Source organism: Cervus canadensis, chromosome 18 (genome assembly GCF_019320065.1).
Source record: "Cervus canadensis isolate Bull #8, Minnesota chromosome 18, ASM1932006v1, whole genome shotgun sequence".
Taxonomy (NCBI): Eukaryota; Metazoa; Chordata; class Mammalia; order Artiodactyla; family Cervidae; genus Cervus; species Cervus canadensis.
The window spans coordinates 39,886,203-39,907,836 of NC_057403.1; the positions used below are offsets into that span (position 1 = coordinate 39,886,203).

The 21,634-nt window shown below is 53.2% G+C and overlaps 1 protein-coding gene across 10 annotated transcripts in view; it reads left to right on the forward strand.

The window, feature by feature from the left end:
• Positions 1–13,390: 13,390 nt before the first annotated feature.
• The window catches only part of KIFC3 (kinesin family member C3), a 35,128-nt gene continuing 26,884 nt past the window's right edge, over positions 13,391–21,634 (forward strand). For 6 of the 10 annotated variants that reach the window (XM_043435642.1, XM_043435637.1, XM_043435641.1 and 3 more), the window contains exons 1-3: positions 13,551–13,703; positions 17,819–18,026; positions 20,596–20,738. In XM_043435642.1, coding sequence (XP_043291577.1) covers positions 17,861–18,026; positions 20,596–20,738 — 309 coding nt within the window. In that variant the 5' untranslated portion in view covers positions 13,551–13,703; positions 17,819–17,860. Of the gene's footprint in view, positions 13,444–13,549; positions 13,704–17,818; positions 18,027–18,118; positions 18,134–18,242; positions 18,403–20,595; positions 20,739–21,634 lie in introns of those variants that run through there. The other 4 variants (XM_043435638.1, XM_043435648.1, XM_043435647.1 and 1 more) reach the window with 4 other exon arrangements.

Here is a 21,634-nt window from a genome sequence, read left to right on the forward strand (position 1 = left end):
TTTCCGACCCAGGGATTGAACCCACATCTCCTGCATCTCCTGCACTGCAGGCAGATTCTTTACCACTGAGCCACTGGAGAAGCCCATTATTCCTGGAATTATCTTTATTAATGATTCATGGTAGGTTGTCATGGCTACAGACTTGGTTGGAGGAAAGCCTTGTAGCCTTCCCACCTCAGGCCTTGCTGGGAGTGAGGTGGGGTGGGATGGCTGCCCCAGCTCTGGTCTCCATGAGCCCTGCCTGGACAGGGTGGCTGCCCCTGGGGGCGATGACTGGCCCCCATGCGTCTAGAGGGGTTCTATCGAGGTTTGCGGTGAGTCTCTAGGGACCCTTGTTGTGAGAAGGGCGGCAGCTGCCCCTGTGGCCTTGGCCTCCCAGGAGCCACCTGGCGTGGCAAAAGCCCAGGCCTGATTTCTGGAGCCCGTCTTGGCAGACGCCCCGTCAACCTGTCTGGCAACAACATTCCTCCGACGCTTGGGCAGCTGGCTGTCACTCCTCAGCTCATTGTGGTTTTTTAACTTGTAGACGAGGAGCATCAGCTGCAATTCACTGGGCAGTCCCGAGCCCAGCATTTCCCCCGTGGCGCTCGGATCCCTCGCCTTCCGCCTGGCTTCTGTTCAGCCCCTGGAGGCAGGTCTTCCGAGGCTCTCCCTCGGCAGGCAGGCAGGGACGCGCGGGCCTCTGGAGTCCTTCCAACACCCCAGGACAGACTGACTTCATCTCTTGCCTCCCTCGGGGGCCCGTCATGGCTTCTGGGTTTGGGGTAAGCAGTGTCAATGTGTGGGATCCAGATAAGAGTGAGCAGTGGAGAGAAGTAGCCATGGAATGCCTGGTTCTGGCACTTTCCTTGGACGGGCCACTTGATCTTTTAGAACTTCCATTTTCTCTCCTATAAATGGAGATGTTGCAAGGGCTTGAGAAATAATCAGAAGAGGAGATGCCCTCCCTCAAATGGGTCCCATGGTGAATGACTGTAAGTAGCAGGTCGCATGGTGGGAGGGTTTGAATGTGGTGTTTCCTGCTTCTTGTTCAGTCACCTGGTTGTGTCCGACTCTTTGTGACCCAATGGACTGCAGCACGCCAAGCCTCCCTGTCCCTCACCATCTCCTGAAGTTTGTCCAAGTTCATGTCCATTGCATCGATGATGCCATCCAACCATCTCATCCTCTGACACCCTCTTCTCCTACTGCTTATGTCCACAAATTTATATTAGGGCCAAGGAGGCCTCAAGGGGAAAGGAGACAGGACTTCTGACTGCCCCAGCTGAAGGTTAAGGCTGTGAAAGCCTGTCTGTTGGGCAGAGAACAGCCCAGCTGGGTCCATTGTATGAATGGATGCTGGGTCCCCTGGAGCAGAGCTTACCACAGAGCGCAGACTTAATTGAGGCACCAAGGACTGCATGTGTGTCCAGGTGGAGCAGTGACCAGGAGAGGAGTCTGGTGTCTTGGAGGTGCTGGTGGTGAGTTAGGAGGACTCTGTGATGCCATGAACCCAGGCATCTTTGCCATGGGATGAACTTAGTCTCTTGGTTGTGTCAGACTATTTGCAATCCCATGGATTGTACCCCGCTAGGCTCCTCTGTCGATGGGATTCTCCAGGCAAGAATACTGGAGTGGGTTGCCATTCCCTTTCCCAGGAGATCTTCCCGACCCAGGGACCGAACCTCGGTCTCTCACACTGTGGACAGATTCTTTACCGGCTGAGCTGCATGGCTGAGCCTAATCAAGACAGCAGATATTTCTCCCTGAGTGGAGTGTTTCTCAGTAGTTTGCCCCTCACTTTCTCTGTCTGAGTCTATGTTTCCAGCACAAGATGCAGCCTCCTGGGTGCTGGGGGGTCAGGGATGCACGTTGGTTGTGGAGAGCATCCTGGTTGCACAGCTAGGCCAGATGCTGATGTTGTCCTTGATCAACCAGTGGGAGTGATGGGCAGAGACCTTGTAAGCAACCCCTGAGGCTTTCAGGAAATGTTTGGAGTCGGAAGAGGGGTCCTAGGAAACACTGCTGCATCTGGAGCTTGGAGCATGGACACACAGGGCCCTCTGCACCTTTGGCCTTGAGCTTGGCAAAGTCAACTCTGAAGCTATTCTAGTTATGAATATGCACAAATTCTACCCTCAGTCAACCACCCGGAACCCCCAGAGCCTCAGTCATCATTTACCTAGGAGGCTTGTTTGCTGTGGGGGGATGGGCGGGGGCTTCCTAGGTGGCTCAGTGGTAAAGAATCCACCTGCAATGCAAGACATGGCAGGTTTGATCCCGGGGTGGGGAAGATCCCCTGGAGAAGAAAATGACAACCCACTGCAGTATTCTTGCCTGGGAAATCCCATGGACAGAGGAGCCTGGTGGGCTACAGTTCATGGGCTCACAAAGAGTTGGACACGACTTAGCAACTAAACAACAACAAAAATCCCCTGTTAACTGTGGGGCTTTGAGCACTGCAGGGCTGGTGTGGGCAGAGTCTGTTTCTATAGTAAAGCTAGGACTGATGGGAGAATCCAAAGTGGGCCACCCAGTCTCCACTGGGTCTCCACTGTCTGCCAGCATCAGGCTCCAGAGATGGTATCATTCCAGCCAGGACAAGATTAGACCTCAACATTCTGGAGTGTGTACACGGCCATGTTTCTGGAACTCTTTCCCTATCTGAGTCCCCTTCTATTTTTAACCACACTTGACTTTAACAAACAGGATTTGACTATCTGCTGCATGTTAAGCTTTGCGACAGAAGAAAGAATAGCAACCATGATAAAGGCAGTCATCCTAACAAAAGTGGCTTTATCTGTAACAAGGGATAATAATAACATCCACCTCCTAGGGTGCGGTGAGGATTCAATGAGATCTTGCCCATAAGGCACTTAGCACATAGTGCCTGGCACATAGTAAGCACACAGTAAATATTACCCATAAGAATAATAGCTATTATAATTAGGACAGCCATTTATGAGGGCATGGAGGCTCAGAGAGGTTGAGTGCCTTCTCAAGATCACACAGCATGGGGGCCCGAATCAGGGAGCTCCAGGGTAATGGGAGAGGGTGATTAGTTCTCCAGAAGCTCCAATTCAGAGTATTGAGTGAGCTAAGGGAAGGGCAGATGGGCCTGGGGGCACTCTGACTAGGCAGTACCAGGAGGTCCCACGAGGAGGTGATATTTCTCCGGGGCCTCACTAGGTGAACGGGTATCATCACGGAAAGAACAGCATGTGCGCATGCAGAGAGGCGAGGACACATAGTAAACTCAGAACCGGAGAGTGGCTTGGGTGTAGCTCTGAGAGAGAGCGCTGGGCAGGGAGGCTGCAGGCAGATGGCAAAGAGACTTGAATGCACGCAGAGGACGGACACGGGGCGACAAGGACCCCACCAACTGTACCCTGGAGAGGCTGTATGGTACAATGGTTTAAGACCAGGCCTCTGGCACTTTCCTGGTGATCCAGTGGCGAGGACTCTGTGCTGCCAATGCAGGAAGCCTGAGTTCAGTCTCTGGTCAGGGAACTAGATCCCACACACCACAACTATAGAGCCCCCATGCCACAATGAAGATCGGAGCTCCCACGTGCCACTACTAAGACCTAGTGCAGCCAAATAAATAAATAAGGGGCTCCCCTGGTGGTCCAGTGGTTAAGAATCCACCTGCCGATGCAGGGGACACGGGTTTGATCCCTGATCTGGGAAGATCCCACATGCCTGTGTGCCACCACTCCTGAGCCCATGCACTGCAGTGGAGACCCAGTGCAGCCATAAAAACAAAACAAAACAAAACAAAAAACCAGCCCCTGGAGCCAGTCTGCCTGGGGTCACCTCAACAGAACAGGGCCAATAGCAGCATGTGTACTCCAGGGCTGGAGGAATAAACCAGGAGCCCCTAGCCTTGGGGTATGTCCCCTTAGCCTTTGCCAGCCTGGGTGCCAGGCACATGGGTTTGACCCCAGCGCTAAGACTCTCAGAGGCAGTTACAGTCTCCAAGATAGAGCTTCCTTTGTTCCCTTATGGCCGGACTGTCCACAGCCAGTTGCCCAAAGAGGTGGGTGCAAGAGGATGTGCCTATGTGGACAGGGGAGGTTTGTCTGTGGGAAGGTGCTTTCTGGCTCATCTGCCCTTGGAAATCTAGACAGGAAAGCTGTGCCTCTAAGACCCTCCGGGAGTCTCCTCTTGCAGCAGTTAAGTTGCCCGAACAGCAGAAGTGGAATGAGTTCCTGACTCTTATTGGTCAATTTTGCCTTCATTTTGGGTCCCCCCGCACCTGCGCAGCTGGCTCGGGATCAAGTCTGGGTCAATGTTGCCTCTAGAATGGCTGCATCCGTCTGGGACCCCACTAGTGCCAGATTGTACCAGTTTGAGGGGCCCTCAGCTGCAGGAGGTACTTTCTATGCTCACTTTCTGGGATGCCGCGAGGTTTCAGGCCACCGAGAGAGACCCTGGCCAGCCCAGGCTCTCTGTTTCCTGGGCCTTCCCATCAGAGCCACACCTCTGTCACTCAGGGTCTCCTCCTAGCCACTCGCCATGCCTTGGCCTCCATCCGTCTTCTTGTCATCCCTGCCCCTCCCCCATCCCTCCAGGCCCACACCTGCTCTTTGATTCATGGGCTCCTTCTGCTTCCGAGGAGGTCAGAGGCTCCCATCACTACTGGTTGGAATCTGGAACCATCACCTGCCAATTGGGTGTCTTGGTACATACATTTCCCAGGCTCGGGGTGCTTGCAGGAGGGGGTGACTTGGGAGGGCTGCGTGTGAGGGCCCCACTCCCAGGAGGCAAATCTCAGAGGGAGCTCTGGCCCAACCTCTGTGTGGTCTCCTTCCCTCCCTCCCTTCCTACCTTCTTTTCTTCCTTTCTTTCTCTCTTAAACAGCTTTATTGAAATGTAATTAACATAGCACAAAATTTAAAGTGTACAATTCCATGGTTTTTAGTATATTTGCAGAACTATGCAACCATTCCCCATAACCTAATTTGAGAACATTTCATCACCCCCTCAAAGAAGCCCCATTAGCAGTCACTCCCCATTTCCCCCTCCCTTCCCAGCCCCTGGCAACCACTCATCTCCTTTCTTCTCCTGGCGTTCATTTGTCAAGCAACTGTCAACAGTGAGGCCAGAGCCCCAGGTTCGCAGCTGGAATTACCCCTCCCTCGGACCAGGACTTCAGGCAGCAGTACCTCAGAATCACAGTCATCCTTTCCAAACTGCCTACTCACTCCCCTGTGGTTTTAGTTCACCTGCTCATCCTCCTCATTTATCCAGGGAGGTGACAGGAGACCTAGAGAAGTAAAGAAACCTGCCCAAAGTCATGCAGAGGTTGGGAACACAACTCCTGGCCTGGAGTACCCCTCTTTCTCAGCTTTCGAGCTGCCTTCCCCCAGCTGCCCCTTACGCATTCCTGGGCCCAGCCACTCTTATAACATTGTACCCCAGTTTTTCCATCTGTAAAATGAGAATTATAATACCTACTGCACATATCATTGTGAGGATTAAATGAAATCTAGAGCAATCCTGTATGTAGAGTTTAGCCCAGCGCTTGGCACTTAGTGATCCCTCGGCAGAAGCAAGCTAAATGGCATCAAAGTCCCACCCTAGCATTCCAGGCCCTGCACACTCTGGTTGTTTGGGATGGGTGGCGGTCCTCCCCCACCCCATGAAGATGACGATGGGAGCCACTGAAACTGCCCAGATCCTAGTCACTGCTTCCCTGTCACCTGGGGGCTGGTGATGTCGGCAGGGCTGGCGGAAGGTTGAGACTTGTCTTGATGACTAACAACCCAGAGCTGTGGGAGTCTGGTTAATCAGCAGCGTCAAAACTTCCCGTGGCTGTTTGCAAACAAGGGCCACCCCCAGAGGAGGAGGACCAGAGGCAGGGGAGAGGCCACGGGGCTGCTGAAGAAGCTGGGTGAGCCATGCTGGCAGCGCCAAGAGGCTGACAGGTGGTCAGGGGCCGGGGTTGTGGTTGTCCGGAAAACATAGCTTCCCTCACCTGGCTGTTGCCTCTGTGTACCCACTCCTGCCCCCTGAGACATGAAAAGCTGATTGCAGATACCAGCGTCTCTTGAGGGATTTACTTTCCAGGAGTGATGGATAGGTGCTTCCCAAGTGGCGCAGTGGTAAAGAATCTGCCTGCCAAGGCAGGAGATGCAGGAGACGTGGGTTGGATCCCTGGGTTGGGAAGATCCCCTGAAGTAGGAAATGACAACCCATTCCAGTATTCTTGCCTGGGAAATCCCATGAACAGGGGAGCCTGGAGGGCTACAGTCCACGGGGTCGCAAATGAGTTGGACACGACTGAGCACATGAGTGGCTGATGGACTTCTTGCAAGAACACAGGATGCGGTTGCTAGCTGGTGTCAGAGCAGGGATAATCTTAGTAATGCTGATGGCCACCTGAGCAGTCTTCCAAGGTTGTGGGATGCTCCAGAACCCACCTGGGAAGGTGTCTGGGGGCTTGAAGAGCAGATAGGGAGGGGATGCGCTGACTCAGCTCTCTCGGCCGGGCCTGAGCCAGCCTAGCAGACAGAAACCCAGCAAAGAAACCAGACACTCCCCTCCCTGACAGCCATCGCTCAGACGTTTTATGTGCCTCATGCCTCACAGGGGAACCAGCCCAGGCGAGAATTCCAGATCCAAGAGAAAAACTGTAAATTAGTACAAAAAGTAGCTCTCGTCTAAAATGCTGCCAGCGACAGCGTAAAGTGTAAATTTGGCACAGCCCATCTGATGGCAATCTGGCAACATGTTTAGAAAGTGTAAAAAAAAAAATGATCAGACTCTTTATTCAGATTTTATGAAGTTAACAACCCTACTCCCCCTGCCCTGTCTCCTACTCTGTCCCCAGGGAATGCACAGGCTGTGTGTAGGGAGATGTCACAGCAATGCTGTTTATAAATGTGTAAAAATGGGAGCCACTCACATATCTGATCCCATGGAATGGCCAGTTCAGTGGTGGCAGAGCCGTTCAGAGGTATATTATGCAGCCATTTAAAATGTTTATTCTTTTCAGTCATTTTTACAGGGTGCTAGGTGTACCCCACACCATGAATGGCCCCTGGGCCTCATCCTCCGTCTTGGTTCTGCAGTGCAGAAAAGGACAGACCTTAGTAGGAAAAAGTCACTTGGAAAATCCCTTGTTCTATGATGTAACATGAGAAAAAGGCAGAGTAGAAAATTGTATCCACGGTCTGCCTCCCCACTATAACCACAGCTGGTGCACCAGATGCCGGGCTCTGGGTGTAACGTGTTTGCTCTTATTTACTTCTCACACCAGCCCAATGAGTTAGTTACCTTGTCATAGGAGGAAACTGAGGCACCGACGGAGTGACAGAGCCAGGGTTCAGACCCCCGACCACCTGACCCTCAAACCTAGTTTTAACCATTGCTCTCACTGTCTCTTTCCCCTTACTGCAGAAATAATGTCTTTTGAAAGTTAACAGTGTTCTGAGCTTCCCTGGTGGCTCAGACAGACGATAAAGAATCTACCTGCAATGTCGGAGACCCGGGTTCGACTCCTGGATCAGGAAGATCCCCTGGAGAAGGGAATGGCTACCCACTCCAGTATTCTTCTTGCCTGGATAGAAGAACCTGGAGGGCTATGGTCCACGGGGTCGTATAGGGTCAGACATGACTGAGCGTCTAACACTGTCACACTTTCACCAGAAAGAAAATCTGGGCCAATGACAATAAGTGAAGAGCGGTGGGATTTGGGGGCGTGGGTGATTTGTCCTCTCTTGATTTCTACTACATTTGTGCAGGAAAAAATAAAAATTGATGTTAAAAAACAAACCCCCACCCCAGCAATCTAGAATTTGCAGCAGATGGGGAAAAATGAATGGGGAAGTTGAAAAAAAAGTGGGGATGATGTGAATAATGCATGTCTTGGCTTAGAAAAAGGAGAGAGAATGATTTAGGAGCAAGAAGTGAGCCAGGGAGGGAGCTTTTTGGGAGAGGAAGCCCAGGGCTTCTGGATGATCCCAGGGAAGGGCTGACTCAGAGGGAAGCCGTGGGGGCAGGGCTCATCTGCCTCTGTCACCCTTCCTCCATCACTTTATTACCTGGTATACTTAAGTACATATCTCCTTAGTGTCTGCATTCCTCTCATTTTTTAGACTACAGGAAATGATAAGGGGAAAAAACCCTCTGTTTTCTTTCTGCCCTGGAATGCTAGGAGGGGGCTATCTGCCAAATTCTTCCCCAGGTCATGGAGAAGCTTCAGGTTCCCTTCACCTGAGAGCTGGGAAGCACAGCTGAGCCCAACTTCCCTGGCAAATGCAGCAGGTCAGTCACTGTCCAACTATTTTAGAGCAAGGTGGTCTGGGGGAAGGTTGCCTTGATTCCCAGCAGAGACCTTTGGAAGTGGGAGCAAGGTTTTCCTCGTTAATACAGCTTTTGGAAAGAGGGAGGGCACAGAAGGAGCACGAAGGGGAGAGGGGAGAGGCTGGGATCATTTGTTCAAACACCTGATGGGCACTGAGGGCTCCCAGGAGCTGAGCCTGTAACAGAGGAGAGTCAGGATTAACCGTCCAGCCCCGGGGTCATCTAAGACCCCACCCCTTCACGTCCACTGAGAAGCGTGACTTCCTCAGAGCTGGGAGGTGGGAATCAAAGTCCAGCAGCACCCAACCCCCTGCAAAGGGCCAGTCCCCAAGTATGCGCAGAGATCGAAGGCTTGAGTCCTGCTGCTGGTGAGGAGTCGAACTCGTGCTTGCAGGGCTGGGTGCAGAGCCCTGCCCGCGCCCTCCCGGGATCCTCCAAGGTCTTTCTGCACTGTCCATGACGGGCTGTATCAGGGCTCCTGGAATGGCTTCAAAACAGCAGCTAACTGAGTCAGAATTACTAACTGTGTGACTCAGCTCCAGGAGGTACCCTCTGACTTCAAGAAGCTGTTTGTTACAGGAACATGTACCAACCTCACTTTTCACAGGGGCAGGGGGCTCCTAACTGACCACAATGGAATGATTCCCTAAGGATCCTTTCACTTACTTCCTTTTTTCTTTAAACTTTTTCTCCTGTATTGGGGTATAGCCAATTAACAAGTAGTGTTGTGACAGTTTCAGGTGAACATGAAGGGACCCAGCCATACATATACATATATCCATTCTCCCCCAAATCCCTCTCTCATCCAGGCTGCCACATAACATTGAGCAGAGTTGCCTATGCTATACAGTAAGTCCTTGGTTGTTGCTGTTCAATCACCAAGTCATGTTCGACTCTTCAAGACCCCATGGACTGCAGCATGCCAGGTTCCCTGTCCGTCACCACCTCCTGGAGTCTGCTCAAACTGATGTCCATTAAATCGCTGATGCCATCCAACTATCTCATCCTCTGTCATCCTTTTCTCCTTCTGCCTTCAATCTTTTGATCACTCTTGTTGGTTATCCACTTTTAATATAGCAGTGTACGTCTTATAAGTCTTTTATGTTATTTACATGGGAAGAAAGTCTGTTCATACATGTTTAGTGCACCCTGTTCTTTCCCTCTGTGATCCCTGTGTGATCTAGTTCTTTATTTACCTGATGTGATGCCAGGCACCTACTGCCTGTTGGAGCAGAGTCTGTAGCAGAGGCCTTCCCTGTAATCAACTTAGGAAAGAGTCCTGAGCTCAAGGAGATGATGGTGTAGACAGGAGAGACCTTTGCAATCCAGCATGGGGGGTGCCGCAGGGGAGAGAGCAGTCAGGGGACTGTGGTGCCTGGTAGGGTCAAGGAAGGTGAACTCTAAGCTTGAAGGAGAAACAGGAGATGCCCAGGTGAAGGTGGGTGGAGGCTGGTAGGAATGAGGTGAGAAGAGAGGCCTCTAGAGAACAGCACTGCAAAGGCCTGAAGGTGATCGAGTCTCAACTTAAGTCATTAGAACTGGAAAATCGTGTAAATCTTAGGTGTGCCTTACTCTGATCACTACAAGAATCAGATCAAACAGAACTGGCTTATTATCACCCCCTCTTTGCTGCCCTCTATGCAGAAGAACCCCTTAAGCCCTTGACTACCTCTCAGATGGGTGCCTGAGAGTTAAGGGCTTTCAGACTCTTTGAACAACAATGGTGTTGCCCCCTCTTTCCTGGAGGATGGGTCAATGTGGATATGAGCCTGCAGTGTTCCATTGTTCAAGCACTCAGTCGTGTCCAACTTGTTGTGACCCCAAAGACTGCAGCATGCCAGGCTTCCCTGTCCTTCACCGTCTCCCGGAGTTTGCTCAGCCTCATGTCCCATTGAGTTGGTGATGCCATGCAACCATCTCATCCTCTGCTGCTCTCTTTTCCTTTTGCCTTAAATCATTCCCAGCATCAGGGTCTTTTCCAAAGAGTCAGCTCTTTGCATCAGGTGGCCGAAGTATTGGAGCTTCAGCTTCTGGCCACTGCATTCTTGTGGCCCTCCCAGGGACATCTATGCCTCTGCCAGGAGGCAGGTAGGGTGAACCCAAGAGTCCTCACCCATGGGCTCAGGACCTCAGCATCAGGGTGGCCAAGTTTCACTTTCCGTGTGGCTGGGGAGAATTGGCAGCCTCCATATCAAACCATCAGTGAAGTTTCTGATGGGATAGAAATATACCCCGAAGTCACTGATACGCAGTTTCTGACATTGTGCAACCTTAAACTAAATTCCAGCAATCAGAAAGCAATTTGGTTTTGCATTTCAAGTCAGAGTTTTACTGGAATTTGGCAAGTGCTTCCTCAACCATCTCAATTTTCTTCTTCCTTCACTGGTGCTTTAACTTAGTAGACTCCAGCACCTATATACATATAGTTGTACTATACGTTGTGTATATGTATATATACACAGGCCTTCCTGGTGGTTCAGTGCTAAAGAATCCACCTGCCAAAGCAAGAGACATGGGTTCAATCTCTGGGTCAGGAAGATCTCCTGGAGAAGGAAATGGCAACCCACTCCAGTATTCTTGCCTGGAGAATCCCATGGACAGAGGACCCTAGAAGGCTGCAGTCCGTGGGGTTGCAAAGAGTGAAACACAGCTTGGCCACCGAACAACAACAACAAAACAACATGTACACACACACACACACACACCTATTGGGTTCATATCTCACCAGTAGCATACACCTGGTTTGTCAATGAACTTTAGGAGGCTCAGTTTCCCCTCCTGAAAATGGGGGCTATGATGGTACCTATCTCATAGGGTGTTTGGTGTTAAACGAGATCTTGTTTTTACAGAGCTCAGCGCAGTGCCTGGCACAGTGATAACTGTGATAAATGGTAGCTATTATGTGCATAGAGGAAAAAAACTGTACTAAAATGTTGGCAGCACTTATCTCTAGTGGGTGGGATTATGGTTACAATGAACATCTATTACTTTTGTAATCAGAGGAAATGAACAATAAATGTTATTATTAATTTAAAAATCTGGCTTTGGCTTTGTCGGAAGGAACCTGCAGTTAATGTCAATGTGCCGGCTGTAAGTAAGACAAGGCCTCCGGTTCTGTATCAGGACTTGGAAAGACAGACACTCCCACCCCATCCCTCTCCCCAAGTCAAACATTAGGGAAAGGAGATACTTGGTCAAGGATCTAGAGAAAATTTGTCCTCATTTGACCTTACTGTCCCCCTGACCACTGCTGTCTGCAGGGCAGCCAGAGAGAAAGTGCCTCTCAAATTATGACCTGCTTTCCCATTGGGAGGGTTATCTGGGCTTCTTAGCTAGAAATCTAACTCTCTAGGAAACCATTCCAGAAGAGTGACTCGGGACTTCCCTCGTGGTCCAGTGGTTAAGACTCTGCACTGCCAGTGCAGGGGATGCAGGTTTCATCCTAGGTCTGGAAACTAGAATCCCCCATGCCTTGTGGCTTGGACAAAAATATAAAAACAAAAACCAGAAGAGTGACAGGCACCCTTTACTGGGCCTGCACTGGGACATCTCAGTGAGAAGATAAAACACATGAACCCATTTTCAGTAGGGGGGTTGTGAGTGTCCTGGTCTGGCATCTAGGACCATCCGAGGCCCGGGACCTTGGCTCTGCCTCTGGTTGAGATTCTTGACCGCCAGCCCAGCGCCTGCTCAGCAACACGAGACAGAACCCACCTGGAGCTGCACGCCCCCCTCCAGTCGGGTCATCCTCCCCTGCTGTTAGACAGGAAGAGGCAGAGCACCCACCCTCCTGGCATTATCTGCGGGAACCATCAGCCTGCACTGGGCTGGCTCCTGAATTCTTTGCTCTCTCCTCCTTCCGCACCCTGGAGGGGGAATATTGCTGCTGACTCTGGAATAAAATGCCGCCTCTGTTTGGGAGACAAAGAACAGAGTGGCTCCTCCGGGTCAGCTGGCTCTCCTTGGCTGGCAGGCTCCCTGCCTCCCCCAGGCTTCTTCTGGGACATCCTCTGAGGAAGGCCGTCTGGGTCCAGGACCTGCTGTCTGCTCCGAGCCCGCATTCTGAATGCGTTTTTACTGGAGATTAAAGGAGTATTTTACCTTAAAAAATCCCAAACAACTTCCCTGCTCTGCAAGATGTTTATCTCTTGAGGGGGGTATGAGAGGGGAACAGGGTCAGGGAGGAGCAGGGGGCAGGAGGTGGTGCCCTGGCCAGGGAGGCAACCTGGACTGTGTACTCCTACTAGAGCTGGTGAGAATGTATGTGTGAAAACGCGTGTGCTGATGTGTGACGGTGCATGCATGTGCACACGTGCTCACTAAAGTGTGTGTTGCTGTTTCCTTGCTAAGTCAAGTCCAACTCTTTTGCAACCCCATGGAGTGCAGCCCGCCAGGCTCCTCTGTCCATGGGGTTTCCCAGGCAAGAATACTGGAGTGGGTTGCCATTTCCTCCTCCAGGGGCTCTTCCTGGCCCCACAGGGATCGAACCCAAGTCTCCTGCATTGGCAGGTGGACTCTTCACCAGCTGAGCCACCTGGGAAGCCCATGAAAGTCTGTACTGGGGTTAGCAACATAGGGATGTTGCTATGTGGAATGTGAGGAAGAGTTCAAGAGTATGTGAAGAGGCATGTGCAGCATTTGTGGGAAAGCAAGGGTGAAAGTCTGAACTCCATACAGGACTGTGAGTGCCCATTGGAAGTGTGTGAGAATGTGCAAGTGTGCAGCTAGAGTGTGTGTGCTAGAAAGTTAAAAAAAAGTGTACTACAGTTTGTGAGAAACTGTGAAGGGTGGCAAGGGAGCATTTGTGAGAATTGTGTGTTAGTAGTAGTAACTAATGCGTGCAAAAGTTTTTTTTTTCTAGTGCGTGCTAGTTTTGTACTAGGGTTTGAGGAGGTGTGGATGAGAATGTCAGTTTAAGTGCAAAAGCATGCACGTAGGAACGAACGTGGGGATGTGTGTGAGAACTGTGAATGTGTTCATGTGGACTCATTAGAGCGTGTGTGCAAACCTGTGAGAGCCGCGTGTATTATTTGTGAGCACGTAGGACGGCGCGTGTGCGTCTGGGGTGAGCGCGCACGTGTGCACGGGCGTGTGCGGAGCGCCGGGAGACCCAGAAGAAAGGTCTGAGCGGAGCGGGCGGCCCCGCGTGAGAGTGTGAGTCTCTGTGTGTGTGCACGCGGGAGCGCGCGCGCGCGTGCCGCCGCCCCCCGCCGGGGTCTGAGCCGGTTGCCATGGGAACGCGCCGCGGCCCGAGTTAATCATTTCCTGTGGAAAGTGTGCGGGAGGGGCCGGAGCGGGGCGGGAGCGGGGCGGGCCAAGGAGGCGGTGGCGTGGAGCTGCCTCCCGCCGGCGGGCCGGGCCGGGCCGAGCCCCAGGCGCTGCGGCGACGCCGGGATCCTGCCTCCGCCAGGCCGGTGAGTCCGGGGCTCGGGCGGGAAGAGGGAGGACTGGGCGCTCGGGTTCCGCCCAGCCCGTCGTTCGGGGTGTCGCGTCCGGGATCCCCCTGCCCAGTCCCGAGGTGGGGAGCGGGGGAGGGCCGGGCCCGAGAGACCCAGCCCTGCGCTATCCCGCCCCCACTCCCGCCCCCCGCGCTGTCCAGCCAGAGCCGATCAGAGCATGGGGGCGACATGTCCCCTGGAATGCAAGCAGCCTCGGGACCCCCTTTCCGATTTCAATGGTCCGGGAAAGCCGGAGATTGCCGGGGAACCGCGTGCCGGTCAGCGCCGCCCCCTCCCCGGGCCGAGGTCCCGGGGTCCGCAAGGCTCCCTGAACGCTGCAGTTTCGAGCCCTCCCACCGCGTAGGTCCCCTGGGCAGTTGACTTTCCCCTTAGCAGGGCCGGGTTGGGGTGGGCTAGCCGCAGGTTAGGAAGGAGGGCCTGGGCCGGCGTCCCCCTGGGCAGTGGGGAAATTGAGCCTTTGACAGCTGCAGCCTGGTGGGGAGGGGTTCCCAGCTGGGAGGGCCAGCCCGAAGCCACCTCCGTCAGCCCCCTGTTGTGAGTTAGAGCGGAACTCTGGCGCAGTGAAGGGCCTGGTCCTGGCAGATTTTAAAGAGGAAGCTGTATTTAAATTCTCAAGTACCATTTGTCACCAGCACCCTCCCCCCCCCACCCCACACACACATTTGTCTCAAGGTTGGGGGTACTGGCCACACCTGGCCTTTCGCCTTCTCTGGCTTTCTGTCCGCCTGAGGCTGAGCGAGCAACTCTGCTGGCCCAGGCTGTTCCCCATGCCCTTGATAAAAGTAGCCGTCTCCTTGGCCAGAGAGTCATTTGCGAGGAATGCAGTCTGAGAATGGGGCCCTGTATTTGCAGTGACTGGACTTTAGGGATGTGGGGGTAATGAGTTCTGCTTTCCTTCTGGGCACCAAGGAACAGAGGCTTTGAAATCTGGGTTGACCTGCGAAACCCAGGACGTGTGACTGTGCACAGGAGAGGTCCAGACCCTGTCCATCCTCCCAGACCTTCTGCCCCCTCTCCCAGGGAGACGGAGACTATGTTTCCTGGGCAGTGGTCTCTGGGCAGTTGTCTAGTCTGTCCCCCAGTCATTGCAGCAACTCTGGTCTGGGGGAAGGGGGCTGCACCTCTGCCACCCTGGCCTAAACCTGGAGAAGCCGATGGGGCTCCCCTGCAGCCCGCCCCCTGCGTTCACCCACTGCTGGATATCGGTCACTGAAAAATAAAATTTGGCGGGGGTAGGGGGGTAGGGTTCTTTGTATATGTCAGTATTGTTCTTAATGTTGTGCGTATGTATTGTCCAAACTTTACACCAACCCTATTAAGGTAGAGTTCTCCCATTTCAAAGATGGGAATACTGAGGCTTAGAGACAAAGTCATTCTCCCAGGCTTGCACATCTACTAGGTGGCGCAGCCGGGCTCTGAACTAGCTTTTGGTTATAACCACGCTGTGCTCCCATCACCCGGTCCTATGACCTAGGTTTTTGAGTCTCCAGTCTTGGGCTCTTTCAAAGTCCTTGATGCTTTTGACTCTCACATCCCACAGGCTGCTAAATTCAGCTACTTTGTCCTCTTCAGGATGTTGTACACACCCTTCCTCTTTCTTCCTGATATCTTCCTGCCTCCCAACTTCCCTTCCTGAAAGCCAAGAAATAATGTGTCCTTCTGTCCTTGCCCGTCAGGCTTAGCTGATCTTCTTAAAAGTCTTCTTGGGGCTTCCCTGATGGCTCAGCGCAAATAGAATCTGCCTGCAATGCAGGAGACGCAGGTTCGATCCCTGGGTTGGAATGATCCCTGGGTAGGGATGATCCCCTGGAGAAGGAAATGGTAACCCACTCCAGTATTCTTGCCTGGAGAATTCCCATGGACAGAGGAGCCTGGCGGGCTATAATCCAAAGGGTCACAAAGAGTCCAACACAACTGAGCACAGAGGCGCGTGAAAGTCTTCTCCCTCAACCATGGAATCGACCTTAAGTGCCCTTTGCCATCTCATCTTCCAGCAGCTCAGCATGCAGGTGGAGCCCGTCTTGCTCCCTCCTTCTTTACCCATTGGGCAGCTGATCCTCAGGGTGGAATGTGTGCCCAGCTCTGTGCTGAGTAGCCTGGAGAAAGGGACGTCTGGCTACGTCTCCCAGTTCCCTGCACTCCCCACTGGACCATCTCCATTTCCTCAGCAGAGCTGCCCACAGGATTAACGTCCATTCTGCCCTTTGGCCCACAGTCCTGACCCCTGCCAGGGAGAGGGCACCCAGGAGACTCCTCCTCCAAGGTGTCTTCCTTAATCAAGGAAGGCAGAGACCAGGACTCCCTAGCCTGGCATTCTTCCAGGGCTCAGCTCTGCGAACCTCAGGCCACCCATCCTTGGGCTCTTCCTTCTCTTGCCTCTCGATGCTTCAGTCGTTTCTGTTCCTCTGTAGACCCAGCATGTGCAGCTCTCTCCTGTTCTAAATTCCATATCCTTTCCTTCCCATTCTAGCCAACTTCTCCAAAGAGAAGGAAGTGGCGGCTTCCTCTAGCCACCCCCACCCCACCTTAGACCTTCCCAGGTCTGCCCTCTGCTCTGCTCCATTGAACTTTCTTCCAATTTGATCTCTCCATGGCCTGGTTCCCTGGTAATTGACCATCCTCTCCTTCTCACTCGCTCCCGGTCACCTCTGAGAACTCTGCACCTGTCTGTTGCTTCTGCTACCTCTGACCTTCCTTCTCCAGCTTTCCTTCCCACTCGGAATCACCTCTGTCCTCCTTGGTTGCCTTTCATCTTGCACTATCTATGACGACTGGCTCCTCACCTGTGGCACAGTGACCCCCATCAGCCTCGCAACTCAGTGATTCCATCTCTAGCCCTGCTGTCTTCCAAGCTTCAATTCAGGCTTTCGTGTGCGTTCCTATCAAGGCGTTCACCCAAGCCTTCGCCAGCTCTTTGGTGTGGATGTAGCTGCTGCTCCAGGCTGGGTGCCGTGGGACTCACCCTGGGGAACTGTAGAGGGTCAGGGGGGATGGACACTGTTTAAATAGTTTTACTGCCTGGTAGAAAGCAATCAGTGCAGTGAGGGGTGGGGAGAGTGGTCTCTAGCCAGGTGGCATCATTAGGAAATCCTTGGGTGCCTCCAACTCCATTTTAAACTCAAAGCAAACTCCACATTACCTCTCTGAGCTGACTTGGCTTCTTTCAAACATGGCATCACTTATTGTCTGAATCTGGGACTGTAGCTTGGTATCACCTTAAATGCCTTCAGAGTCGCTTTGCACGCAATAGGTGCTCCATAAAGACTTGTAAAGTAAGTGAAGTCTGTCCTGTTCATTTGCTCAGTGCATAAGGGCCCTATGGGGCTTTCTACCCAGACCAGTGTTCCACACCCCCACCCCCATTCTCCATACTACCTGGAGCCTCCTTGCCTCCTGTTCTGATTGTGAAGGATTGTTGAAGTGTTTACCTCCCTCCTGACAGGGAGCTTTGAGGCCATGTCTCTGCTGATCAAAGAGGACCCCAGGCAGGTGCCTCGCACACAGCAGGTACTGGGTAGATAATTATTAAATGAAGAGTGAATGAATCTTTGTATTTTCGAGTCCTGGCAGGGTGTCTGCCAGTTGTAGTACAGTGTGAGGGCTAGTTGAATACATGAATGAGTTGATTTAAAGAGAATTTTGATGCGTATAAGCCTGACTTGTCAGGGCCACAGTCAGGGTCCCTTCGTAATAGATTCATGGAGATGCTGTTGGAGGCCCTGGTGGTGCCTCCATGTGGGGCTGTTTCTGGTCTGTGTGCTGCCAGGCTCCGAGGGGAGGGGCTGCGATGTGGGGTCTCCCCACTGTGCTGCAGATGCTCCTGGTGGGCTCCTTGCCCACCTCTGAGCCTCCCTTCTCCTTAATGAGCACCCTGAAACGGTGCTAGGCCCTGTTTCATCGCGTGAGCCCAGGGGGTCCTTGGGGGACATTGGAATTGGGGCTTTGGGTTAACAGGTGACCCAGTCCCTGGGGCCCTTGCAGATGGCAGGCTCCCATCTGCTTGGGGTTGAGGCGGGGGAGAAGGTGCCGGCCAGCGGGCTTCAATCTCGCTTTTCTTGCTTTCTCCGCAGGCTGCCCGGCGCCCGGAGGAGGCTACTAAGCCCCGCCGGGCCATGGTCCCGTCTCGCAGGACGTGGAACCTGGGAGCCACGCCCTCGCTGCGCGGCCTGTGGCGAGTGGGCCGGGCCGGGGAGCCCGAGCCGGGGATGGCTCGCCCCGCCCCAGCCAGCCCGGCCGCCCGCCCTTTCCCACACACCGGCCCAGGGAGGTTGAGAACTGGTGAGTCCGCATTTTTAAAATGCCTCTTTATTTCCCTTCCTTCCTCCAGATACCAGCCATGAGACCGGGGTTTCTCGCAAGTTCCTAGACTCAGTCAGAGCTGTCAGGTAATTACAGGGTACCGGCAGCCCGCGAGCCGGGCGTGGAGTCAGGGCGTCAATTTCGCTGGGCGCTCCTGCCCCGCGCCCGCCCTTCTGTAAAGACCGGCCCGGGACGCCGAGTTAAACGTTAACGCAGTTTGTAGCGCAGAGCGGGGAAGGCGGCGGACAGCCACGCGCTCCCTGGCCGGCCGGGTCGCTGTGGCTCTGTGATCCGCCCGTCCTCGGCCGAGCACTCGTGGTCTCGCCCCGGTTTCTGCCCGCGTCTGGTAAACAAGGTAGGTGCGGAGCTGCCCGGCGCCCTGCGCGGTGCCGACACTTGATCCCGCCGGGGCTCGCCGGCGGATGGCGCGGAGTGGACGAAAGGCTGCTCCGGAGCGTGGCCTGGCAGAGGGTGGGTGCCATGCGCTCCTTTTAGGTGCCATCCGAGGTGGCCCCGACAGCAGGTGGGTAGTGAGGGAGTCCCCGAGCCTGGGCCCTCCCTCCCCCTGAGGGAGCTGTCAACACCGGCTCTGCTTTCTGGGTCATGTCCCCTGGCGCTGCCAACATCAAGAAGTGGGCGGCTTCTGTGATTCCCGGTGGGGGCTAGATCATCAGGCCTGGGGAGCTGCCCCGGTAGGTGTCTGCCAGCCTTGGCTTGGGCAGGTCGTCCTGGAAGAGTGGGGGCAGGGGGTGTGTCTTTAGGCAGGGGGCCTTCAGGAGTTTGCTGTCTGACTGCTCCTGACCTACTGGGAGAGGGCTGGAGAGGGCCAGCCTGTCTGAGTTAGCAGAGCCCTTCTGGGACATAAGGCCAAGCCCCTCCATGTACAGAAGGGAGAACCGAGGCCCAGAGAGGGTACATAGCAAGCTCCAGTTCCCTCTCTCCCAGCTCACTTGTACCATCAGTGGCAGCCAAAGTGCTGCCCTCCACGGTCTCTTCTTCAGGGACAGTGAGGCTGGGGTTGACCCTGGAGTCCTTCTGGGAAAGCCTGGGCTCTTGAATCAGGTGGCCCCAGTTGTCTGGAAGGAGCTGAAGATGGTTTCTACCCTGCAAGATTGTCCAAAGGATTAAGACTGTAAAATGAATGAATAGTATTGCTTTTCTGGTTTAAAAAAAGAAAGCAAGAATTGAAAAATAAAAACATGTTATCTTGGAACACTAAAAAAAGAAAAAAAGAAAAACCAACACAAAACCACAGAAAGGTATAAAAAAGAAGACTCACCTAGAAGCTTGTCACTAAACATTTTATATAGTTCCTTCCAGTCCTGCATGTGCATATTGCTCTCTTAAATAAGTATTATGAGGGTTATATGACCATACAGACTTTTATCCACTTTTAAAATTTAAGACAAAGGTCCAGTGAAATTCTGTGTGTGAAATGCCAAGCATGGTGCCTGCCACTCGGTAGCGTTTCAGCCAGCATGGGTGTCCCTAGGCCCCTCTACCTGTCCCCCCCCCCCCCCACCCCACACTTACTGCCACTTTGACAAGGGAAAGCAAGGAGAAGGTGGGTTAGCACATGGGATTGGAACACTGGCTTCATGTGACCCTGGGCATATTATTAACCCTTCTGGGCCTCTGGTTCACACCTCTCTGGGTTGTTGTAAGGAGCTATTGGTCTGCATTGGTGACTACCTTCTGTGTGAGCACTTTACATGTATCACCCCATTTAATCCTCATCGCATGACTGAAGTTGGTTCTTAATGCCCATTGTATTGACAAGGAAATTGAGGATCAGGAAGGGAAATAAGGCCTGGAGAGCACTTGGTCCAGTGCTGGCAGTCAGGATGTGATAGCTCCCCAGGGTGGGGGCTCTGCAGTTTGCCCCTTGAGGCAAGTCCCCTCTCCCATCCCGTCCAGCCCCACAATCTGTCCTGGAGGGCTGAGGATTAGTGGTGAATGGGGTATTGAAGCCACAGTCAGCTCTCTCCCGCCATCCGGTGAGGGCGGCGACGTGTTAGACTCGAGAGGATGTGCTTTAACTGGTCCTGGATGCGCTTTTGAAGGCCACGGGGACCAGGCCACCCAGTGTGGGGTTGGTCTTTATGAAGGCAGGGGAGAAATTGCCACCTAGAGGCGGCCTTGGTAATGAGGTCACGGCCCCAGGGTGCACCTCCTGTGAGGATTAGCACAATCGGCGTGGCGTTGGCTTCCTTCTGCTGCCCTCCGTAGAGGGTTGCTTGTGGGCACGTGCCAACCCTAGGCCACTGTGGAGGGAGGGGAAGCCCCCACCTCCGGGGGGGTTGGTTTTGGGCGACCTCCTGCAGAGGATCCCCAGGCGGTTTGTGGTGAAGAAAGAGCTCAGCCCCTGCTCAGCGCCAGGCCTTTTTTGTGCCGGGCAGGCATGTGAGGGCGTGTGAGTCCCTCCTGGCGGCTGAGCCGCCCTGAGTATGTGAAAGGAGAGCTAAGCCTCAGCCCTGGCCACTGATCCCCGGCCAGCAGCCTCCAACCAGCATCCGGCATCTCACCTATCTCTTCTGTCCTGGGACAGGGCGTGGAAAAGACAGCCCGGCCGGCGGTGACGAGGACTCGGGCGCCCGAAGTGCAGCTCGCCCGGCCCTGGCTCAGTGCCGAGCCCTCAGCGTGGACTGGGCTGGCCCCGGGAGCCCCCACAGGCTCTACCTGACCCTGCAGGTAAGTCTGGGGGCTGTCAGAAACTCTGGGTGTCTAGCCAGGCAGGTGTGCCGTGGCCCTTTGAATGCCGGCCGCTGGGCTCCTCCGGGGAAGGAGGCAGCAAAGGGGATGGGTCTCACGCCTCCTGCCAAGCTCCTTCATAGCACAGCTACCCTGAGCCTGCCTGTGTGGGGCAATTTGCTTTATTAGGTTATCTGGCGGGAAATCTCACAGGAGATTACAGGAGCTTCTCAGCCACGCCCTGACTGAAGTGTTAAAGTGGGAAATGTGGGGCCTTCAGTGAGAAGCTATTAGGAAGATGGGCAGGCTTTTAGGGGAGCTGTTTATTCCCACTGGGGCATGTGAGTCCATGGGGGCAATACTTAAATTTCCTCATTTAAAGTGAGGACTTTACCAAAACTTGATTTCTTTTCTCTTGCAGTCATCACTGCAAGTCAGTTATCATGGGGCTTTCAAAAGACTGACTTTACATTTATATGTGTAGTATTTGGTTGTAGAATGAAGACATCCTGATAGCAATAATAATATTTACTGAACGCTGGCTTCATACCAGGCATTGTGGCATATGTTATATGTCTCACATCAGTCCAAGACACAGTTACTGTTTTATGGATGAAGTAAAGGAGGCTCAGAGAGGTTAAGTGACTTGCTACTGGTCACACAGCAAGCTGGGGTCTGAACATGATGAGTTTTAAAAATGGTATAAAGAACTCACACATGTGGCATGTAATATCTAGAAACTGAATGTCTCCTGTGGTCCTGTGTCTTTGAGAAATCCACTATTAATTTATTTATCTTTTCTATACAACTACTTGCTTGCGTTTATACAGTTTTTATTCTTTATTTTTGCCTTCTATTCTGTGACTAGCTCTTTCCCTCAACAGTAAGTCTTGATT